Here is a 9,906-nt window from a genome sequence, read left to right as displayed (position 1 = left end):
ATATATACCACTATTTCCTTTTGTTAGTGAGAAGAGCAGTTGAAGGATGGAAAACAGAGAAGGCATTTACCTGGCATCCATTCCTTGCTCCTCCATTTGCAGGAGTTCTCATATTCCATTCAAGCTCTTTGCTACTGGGGCATCAGACTACAGTAGAAGTGGATCTTAGGACAGGCTAAGGCAATGAACCCATTTAATACCTCTGATCACAACAATGATTAACCTAGAGGATGGCACATGTCTTATAACGGTTCTAATAAAAATAAAATTCAAGGATTTTGATACCAATTCTGAGATGCTTATTCTTTCTTACTGTACATGTACAGAAATTACATAGACCTGGAAGATGTCCATGCCATCTGTAATAGTTTGCTAGCGCTGCTATAACAAAATACCACAAACTGGGTGGCACAAATAACAGAAATTTATTTTCTCAGTGGTCCAAAGCCTAGGTGTCCAAGAGCAAGGTGTCGGCAAATTGATTCCTTGTGAAGACTATATAGGAAGAAACTGCCTCAGGCCTTTCTTCGTGGTTTGTAGATAGCTATCCTCTCCCTGGGTCTTTACATTGTCTTCCTTCTGTGTGAGTTGTGTCTAAATTTTCGCTTCTTGTAAGGGTACCAATCATACTGCATCAGGGCCCACTCTGGAAACCTCATGTTAATTACTTCTCTAAAAACCCTATCTCCAAATACAGTTATATTCTGAGATATTTAGGGTTAGGACTTCAACATATGCATTTTGAGGACATAATTCAACTTATAACACCATCTTAGTATCATAGTCGGAGGCAAACGTAGGACAGAAGGGCGAGCTGAGAATCAGAAGGAAATGGGTGCTTGCATAAAGCCAATGTTCCCTTGCCCAATTCCTTTCAACTGAAATTTTCAGTTGAAAGAGTCAATAATTTGTTTGAATGGCACAAGCAAGTTTAAATAGGATTTGTTTCTTGTGACCAGAAGAACTCAGGCTTTTAGAAAAATATGTTACAGTCTGAAAGATACTGCTCAGTTAACCTCCTAAAAGGCATTTTAAACATACTCTCTCATTGAGGGTACATAAAAGTTCCACGTCCATTCATGGTCATCAACAAAAATTGTTCATCACCATTCTTTTCAGTGAAAACTGATATCTTATCGTTTTAATTCCCCCTTCCCCCTGATTGTTAGGAAGTTGAACATCTTATCCTTTGTTTATTGGCCATTTCAGTTCTGCAAATTGTCATTTTACATCTTTTGCCAATTATTTTATTTGGCTAATTGGCAATTTTCATACTAATTTTCTTACTAATTAGAAAAAGTTAATAAAAGAAAATATTTCCTCCTGTCCTGTACCTGTTTGTAAAACTCTATATATGGTATTTTATGTTATGCAGACATTTCTAAATATTAGTTGATTAGAATTGTCAATCATTTTCTTTGTAGTGTCTTCCTTATAGTGTTTCCATGCCAAGATTACAAAAACATTTTCCCATAATTTCATACATGTAATACCTTTATTGTTAGTTTCCCTTATATTTAGATCCTTAGTAGATTTGGAATCTATTGTGAATGTTGTGATATAGAAAATGTAATTTATTATTCTTTTTTTTTTAATTTTTTTAACGTTTATTTATTTTTGAGACAGAGAGAGACAAAGCATGAACGGGGGAGGGGCAAAGAGAGAGGGAGAAACAGAATTGGAAGCAGGCTCCAGGCTCTGAGCCATCAGCCAGCCCAGAGCCCGACGCGGGGCTGGAACTCAACGGACCGCGAGATCGTGACCTGAGCTGAAGTCGGACACCCAACTGACTCAGCCACCCAGGCGCCCCTGTAATTTATTATTCTAATGGATATCCAATTGTCCCTAAATCTTTTAGTAACCAATGTGTCTTCAGTGATTTGAAATATCTTCTTCATTATGTATTAAATTATCATATTTATAATGTTTCTGAAAAATCAATTCTGTTCCATTGATCTTGTGTTTATTTCTCTACCAAAATCACACTGTTTTATTTAAGGTAGCTATGTAATATAGTAAATATTATTTAAAACATAATAAGGTAACTTTTGATATGTTTGAAGGAAACTATTGCCTTATTCTTTTTAAACATATTTTTGGCTAGTATTTTTCATTTATAGGACATCAGGGATTCTGGTTTCTTAAAAATGGTTGTGGGTAATTACATCTTCCACATGAGACACAAAAGTAAAAGATCACACCTACACTTGCAACAAAAAAGAGACAGATTAACTTCAAAACTATAACTTTTTTGAGCCCATCATAGAGCTGAGGTCCAATGCATAGTTCCAAACATCTAAAGAGAGACGGTGCCTACAGGGAGACAGGAGAACAAGCATTCACTCACTTTAGATAGGAACCAGATACAGTTAAAAAAAAAAGTTAAACTAGTACATTTGAAAAATTGGTAAAGGTGAGTGTTGGCTGGCAGAACAGTGAGAAACCCATAAAGACCATAGAAATTACTTATGTCCTTGTGCAGGTTGCCTCTTCATAAATCACATGGGGTGTACTCACAGAAAAGTTTGAACCAAGCCCTAGGAAGTGTGTATTATAGGAAAAAGCAGCTATGTGAAAAGGCAAGAAATTGTCTGCCCTTCTTCTCTATCTCCACTAAGAAACAAGAATAATCAACAATTATCACCAGGGAAAATCTGCATGACATTAGGTTAGGCAAAGAGGTTTTGTATATAACTTCACAATTATCCACAAAAGAAACAAATTGAACTTGTTTAAAATTATTTTTTTCTTTAAAATTAAAGATCCTGTTAAGAAAATGAAATGACAAACCATAGGCTTGGAGCATATTACACAATTTTGAAAAAAGGACTTTTCCCCAGAATATATAAAAACCCTCAACACTTAATAATAGTTAAAAAAAAAAATGGACAATCACAGGCACCTGGGTGTTTCAGTCGGTTAGGCATCCACCTTCAACTCAGGTCATGATCTCACAGTTCATTGCTCAAGCCCCATGTCAGGGTCTGTGCTGACAGCTCAGCCTGGAGCCTGCTTCAGATTCTGTGCCTTCCTTGCTCTCTGCCCCTCTCCTGCTAACATTCTGTCTCTCTCTCTCTCTCTCTCTCTCTCTCTCTCAAAAATAAACATTAAAAAAAATTTTTTTAAATGGACAATCTAATGAAAAGTGGGTAAAAGATCTAAACACATATTTCAGTAAGATAAGTGGGCAACAACTAAGTTCATGAGATGTTCAACATTAGGAAATAGGGTAATCAAATTAATACCACAATGTGATAATACTACATACTTATTACAACGTCTAAAAAAAGACAAAAACAAAAAAAGAACTTGTCATACCATGCTGACAAGAACATGGAGCAACTGGAACGCACATAAGTTGTTACTGGAAATTCAAAATGCTAGAATCAATTTGGTAATAATATATCAATTTCTTGTGAAATTAATATGCAACTATGCCACTCCTAGTTATCTACCACAGAGAAATACAAACCATGTTCACACAAAAAACGTGTATACAAATACTTCCAGGAACTTTATAAGCACCAAAAACTGAGGGAAAAAACCCATATCTCTTTCAACTGGTGAATAAATAATGTGTAGAATATCCATATAAGAGAATATTACTTAGTAATAAAAATAGCAAACTATTATTTCACATGAGATGCATGAATCATAAATATATTTTGCTAACTTAGAGAAGTCAAACCCAAAAAGCTACATAGTACCTAATTCCATTTATGTGATATTCTGGAGAAGGCAAACATAGTTGCTGGGTTGGGGGTTGATGAGAGGTGTTGTCAACAGAAGAAAATTTGGGGGAAACTGTGGGTGTGAATACATGACTGTATATGTTTGTCAGATAAATACAAACCACAAAGTGTAAAAATCACTGCATCTAAACTTTTAAAAAATAAGTCAACCAAAATTTTTGTGGGGCTAGGGGGAAGAGAAAGATGGAATAAAAACTCTGACGAATGAATATAACTGAATTGCAAATAAATCACATGACCATATTAAAAGGAATGGGAAGAAATAAGATGATTAAGAAATTTTAGAAAATAGTACTTTGGATACTACAATGCTAAAGATTAAGAAAAGTTTTTACTCAAACACTGTAGTGGAGTTGGTACATTGTTTTTCACAGATATGGGTTAGAAATTCTAATTCTACTTCATTTTCATACTTGAACAAACAAGTAAATGTATTATAGATAACAAATGCCAAAGTAAGTAATTACAGTTAAAGAAAGAAAGTATAATGAACCCTGTAGTGCTAGGTAAGAGGCAAAGGCGTCAATATGGACGTGTGGTTAAAAAGTACACATAATATAGATACAAGTGTGTATACACAAGTGTGTGTGTGTCCTAACTCTACCTACTGACAGGACTAGAAATAGTAACACTCCAGAAGCAATGAGTATACCTGGACTTCAGATTTTGGTTTCTAAAAACCATTCTCTAGTAAGAGAGCTCTTTGGAGAACTGATTTAGTCCAAAGCCAAGGCAGGTAAAAGACAAGATGAACCCAAAGCATCTTGTGGTGTCAGGAAGCAAGGAAGCGTTAAAAAAAAAAGAGAGATAAAGCGAGTACAGAGTAGCTGGCGAGATAGCCATGCAGTCCAAGCGGGAATGTGAGCTGTGGTGTGAGAGGGTGAATCCGGAAAACAAGGCAGCTTTGGAGGCATGGGTCAGGGAGACGGGCATCCACCTGGTGCAGGTGAACGGGCAGAGGAAGCATGGCGGGCCACCCCCAGGCTGGGTGGGCAGCCCGCCGCCGGCCGGCTCAGAGGTGTTTATCGGGCGGCTGCCCCAAGACGTGTACGAGCACCAGCTGATCCCACTGTTCCAGCGCGTGGGCCAGCTCTACGAGTTCCGCCTGATGATGACTTTCAGCGGCCTAAATCGTGGGTTCGCCTACGCCTGCTACAGTTCGCGGCGCGGCGCCCAGGCCGCCATCGCCACACTGCACAACCACCCGCTGCGGCCCTCCTGCCCGCTGCTCGTGTGCCACAGTACTGAGAAGTGCGAGCTGAGTGTGGGCGGGCTGCCTCCGGGGCTGAGTCGCCGCGCGTTGCTGCTCGCGCTGCAGCCCCTAGGTTCCGGCCTGCAGGAGGCGCTGCTGATGCCCAGCCCTGGGCCCGCGCCCGCGCAAATTGTGCTGCTGAAGTTCAACTCGCACCGCGCCGCCGCCATGGCCAAAAAAGCCCTAGGGGAAGGACAATCACGCCTCTCTGGAGAGCAGGTGGCCGTGGAGTGGCTCAAGCCAGATCTGAAGCAGCGACTCCGCCAGCAGCTGGTGGGCCCCTCCCTGCAGTGCCTACAGCCAGAGGGCAGTCGGTTGGCCCTGGCCAGGGACAAGCTAGAGTCCCAAGGGGCTCGGGGTGCCCTGCAGCTGTTGTGCCAGCGGATGAAGCTGGACAGCCCTGTGTTCCTCACCAAGTGTTTGGGCATGGGCCCTGCTGGCTGGCACCGCTTCTGGTACCAGGTGGTGATCCCTGGGCATCCAGTGCCCTTCAGTGGCCTCATCTGGGTTGTGCTGGCCCCAGATGTGCAGAATGGGCATGAGATGGCTAAGGATGCTGTGTCTGCAAGATTGCTAGAGGCACTGAGTGCTTCTAGAGCCAGTCTTATACCGACTGGTGGGGCTGAGGCAGGTACCGTGGTTAAGCAGTGACCATGTCCTCTTCACAGGCAGCCCAAACGAGTTGACAGAGCCTGCGTCAGTCCCCAGCCCAGCAGGCCTGGGCAGCCACCATCGGATTTTAAAGAGGGAGGAACATGGGCTCTGCCCTACCCTCTGACACAGCCTCCCCTTTGGGGCAGGGCCCCAGTACACCTGGGACAGCTCTGGTTTGGCTAAGTTGTGGTGAGGGACCTTGCCATGCCCCTCCCAGCCCAGGGACTAACCTTGGCCCTTTGGTATTCCTTGGCCATTCTGTGTGATACATACACAAACCTTCTTCCTCCTGCCACAGCTTAATATGAATCTCACTTCTTATTTTGTTGATTTGTCATTTTTGTTGATTTTATTTGGGGGCTGGCTGAGCCAAAGGTTCAGAAATCTGCTTTCTGTCCCCAGTACTTTACATTCTGGTGTATGTGTGATGTTGGGTTTTTCTATGCTGGTTGTATTTATATTAAACCCCTGGTTGGTGTTAAAAAAAAAAAAAAAAAAAAAAAAAAAAGTAACATATCAAAAGTCCATAGAGCCAACCTGAAAGCTTCTAGTAGTAGTCAATGGTGGAACATCTTGATCAAAAAAATAATTATAATATTGTATTATAGCTCAAATAATACAATATTCATTAGCCCATAATACACTGATGTAAATTTAAATAAATAAATAAATAAATAAATAAATAAATAAATAAATAAAATGACAACTCTTCCTTATGGAAGAATACCAATTGACAAATGTAAGGAGGCAACTGAAAATCACTGTGAGAATACCATGGTAATAGTTACTGTAGGCAAGATACACCAAAGGATTTCAAATTAATAGATGAAAGTTTAAGTAGAGACAAACTAAGTGTCTTGAGGAAGAAAAAATGAATAACATGATCATAATAAAGTAACTTTAAAGACATGATTAATTTTGGAAAACAATGTTTTTGGTGGATACTGTAAAGCTTAAGAAACAATACTCAAACATGGCACTCTATAAATTTTTAATTACAAAGGGGTAAATAATTAGAGTGCAGAATCCTGGTAGATACCAATTAATAAAATGATCAAGGTCAATGTCACCAGTGATAGATATCAATCTCATGTACCCCTGACATATGACTGAAAAAGGCATATAACCTCTGTGGTATCCTTCCCAGTAATGCAGAACCACAAAAAAATTTCAATTAGACCCAAACTGGGGAGAAAGTCTACAAAATAACTGACTCTTCAAAGTGTCAAGGCCATGAAATAAAAGGAAAGACTGAAGGTCTTTGATAGGCGAGAGGAGATTAAGAGAAATGATAATTAAATTCAGTGTAGTATCCTATACTGAACCCTGGAAGAGGGAAAAAAATATTTGTGAAAAAAAAAATCAGTGAAATCTAAGAAGTTTTATATTTAATTTAATAGTATTTACCAAGGTTAATTTCTTCCGATAAATATTCTAACTATGTAAATATTAAGAGGCAGCTGACCGAAAAGTAAATGGGAATACTTGTAAATTCTTCTACAAGTTTAAAATCATATCAACATAAAAACATTAATTCTAAATAAAGGAAAAAATGCATTGTTAGTGGGATGTTAATTAAGGATAACTTGAAATCACAGATTAAGTTGAGAATTGATATTTTTATAATAGTAAATCCTACCTCCAGATATCATATATCTTTCTATTTATTCAGTGTTTCCTCTTTTGTCTTTTTATCAAGTACTATCAATGAACTTAATATATAACATTTACTTCTAGTAGTTTTTTGTGGAGTCTTTAGGATTTTCAATGTATAGTATCATGTCCTCTGCAAATAGTGAAAGTTTTATTTCTTCCTTACCAATTCAGTAGCCTTTTATTTCTTTTTCTTGTCTGATTGCTGTGGCTAGTATTTACAGTATTATGTTGAATAAAAATGATGAGAGTGGACATGTTTGTCTTATTCCCAACCTTAGAGGAAAAGCTTTCAGTTTTTCACCATTGAGTATGATGTGATCTGGGGGTTTTTCATATATGGTCCTTATTATGTTGTACTTTCCCTCTAAAGTCACTTTATTGAGATTTTTCATCATGAACAGTTGTTGAATTCTGTCAAGTGCTTCCTTGGCACTTGCTGGAAAGATCATATGGTTTTCACATTTCATTTTGTTAATGTGGTATTTCACATTGATCATGATATATTGCATATATTGACCCATTCTTGCATGGAATAAATACCACTTTATTGTGGTGAATTTTAATGTATTGTTGATTTAAGTTTACTAATATTTTGTTGAATATTTCTAATCTGTGTTGATCAGAGATACTGGCTTGCAGTTTTCTTTTTTTGTAGTGTCTATGTCAGCTTTTGGTATCAGGGTAATGGTGGCTTCAGAGAATGTGTTTGGAAGCTTTCTTTCCTCTTCTATTTTTCTGCAATAATTTTAGAAGAGTATGTATTAACTCTTTAAATGTTTGGTAGACTTCACTTCTGAAGCCATTTGGTCCTGGACTTTTGTTTGTTGGGAGTTTTTTCTGTTTTTTTTTTTTTTTTTTCTTTTTTGACTGGCTCAATTTTGTTACTAGTAATTAGTCTTCTTAGATTTTTTGTTTTTTCTTGTTTCAGTTTTGGAAGACTGTATGTTTGGAATTGAAGCATTTCTTCTAGGATGTCCAATTTTTTGCCACATAATTTTTCATAGTAGGAGGAAGGTAGAATAGGAGGACCCTAAGCTCACTTTGTCACACAGATACAACTAGATAACACTCACATCAGTGTAAATAACCCAGGAAATGACCCAAAGACTTGCAAAACAAACTCCACAAGTAATGGTAGAGAAAAGTCCACATCGAAGAAGTTCTTAAGAGTGAAGATGTGGTTTGGGAGTGAAACAGACTGTGGCTGTCCATAGTTGGAAGGAAGGCCGGGGTGCAGTGAAGGGCAAGAAACAGATTGTCACACTGTGGAGCCCACACAGGGAAGAGGAATCCCCATAACATTTCGCTTTGAAAGCAAGCCGAATTTTGTGAGTTCTTACAACTACTGTGACTTAAAGCCTGGAATTATAAAAATCAGCAGGTTTGGCTCTGGGAGAATCCAGAGGGCATTAGGAAATGGAGTCCTCACCCTTAAGGAGACAGCATGACAAACAGCTAGCAGAGATACAACATAGAAGCAGCAGTTTATAAAACACTAAGGCCATAGTGGAGGGAGGGTTATTTATTTATCTCAGAACATGGTCTGGAGAAGCAGGGGTCCTGGAAAGACCCCTCCAGGAACAAAGGAGCTGAGAGAACATTTCCCTCACTCACCCCTCAGCATAAACACATGACCATCTGCATAAACATTGCATCACCAACATTCACTACCTAACCTGCGTATACCAAATCTCACCTTCCCATGCTTCAGGGGATCTGCCCTTACCAGTCACTCTTGCCTTATCTCCCATGCGGGAGGTGCCCTTGCCCAGAAGACTCACCCAAAACTCACCATTCTCATTCACAACCTGTGTATTTTGCGGGACCTCGGTTCTGGCAGAAGTGGGAAGTCTCATTTCACAAGCATATCAGTGCACACCTTGTTAAAATGAGACCCTCCTGCCCAGGGACCAAATGCTGGCCACAAGAGGCAAAGATACCAGCTGCAGACAACTGTACTGAGGGAAACAGAGGTCGGGACTCAACAGCAGGACATACACCACACATATAGAGGCCACTCTGAAGCTCTAGATCTTCGGGAACAGGAGACACTGCACTGCAGGGCACTATAGGAACTCTTGTTCATAAAGCCATTACTTTGAAGAACAAGAGATGTAGCTGACCTTTCTCACACAGAAGCAGCCACAAGGAGTTAGACAAAAAGAGGAGACAGAGGAATATATCCAAAATGAACGGACTGGAAAAAGCCACAGAAAATGATATAAGCAAACTGTCATGAGTAATATGCCATGAGAAAGTAATGATTTGAGAAATGACTTGAGAAAAGAATAGAGGATCTCAGTGAGACCCTAAACAGAGAAGAAAAAAAAAAAAAAACAGATGAAAAACACAATAAATGAAATTAAAAATACACTTGATAGAATAGTGGGCTAGAGAAAGCAAAGGAATGAAGTGATGGCCTGAAAATTGGAGTAATGGAAGTAAGCAAGCTGACCAAATGAGAGGAAAAAGAATTAGGCAAAATGAGAATACACTTAGGGAAATCAGTGGCCCAATTAAGAATAACAACATTTGCATTATAAGTAGCCCAAAAAGAGAAGAGAGAGAAACGGGGGCAGAAAATTTATCTGA

The 9,906-nt window shown here is 39.2% G+C and overlaps 1 protein-coding gene across 1 annotated transcript; it reads left to right on the top strand.

Moving 5' to 3' along the window:
• The first annotated feature begins 4,593 nt into the window (after positions 1-4,593).
• Positions 4,594-6,141, top strand: LOC109270721 (dead end protein homolog 1-like). The gene has a single exon (XM_053902295.1). It carries the CDS (start codon positions 4,594-4,596, stop codon positions 5,653-5,655), a length of 1,062 nt encoding a protein of 353 aa, XP_053758270.1. The 3' UTR covers positions 5,656-6,141.
• The last annotated feature ends 3,765 nt before the right edge of the window (positions 6,142-9,906 follow it).

Source organism: Panthera pardus, unplaced genomic scaffold, assembly GCF_024362965.1.
Source record: "Panthera pardus isolate Hobbes unplaced genomic scaffold, ASM2436296v1 HiC_scaffold_10, whole genome shotgun sequence".
Classification (NCBI taxonomy): domain Eukaryota; kingdom Metazoa; phylum Chordata; class Mammalia; order Carnivora; family Felidae; genus Panthera; species Panthera pardus.
The sequence above is the reverse complement of the archived record's forward strand: the minus strand, read 5'-3'. Positions and strand labels throughout refer to the sequence as shown.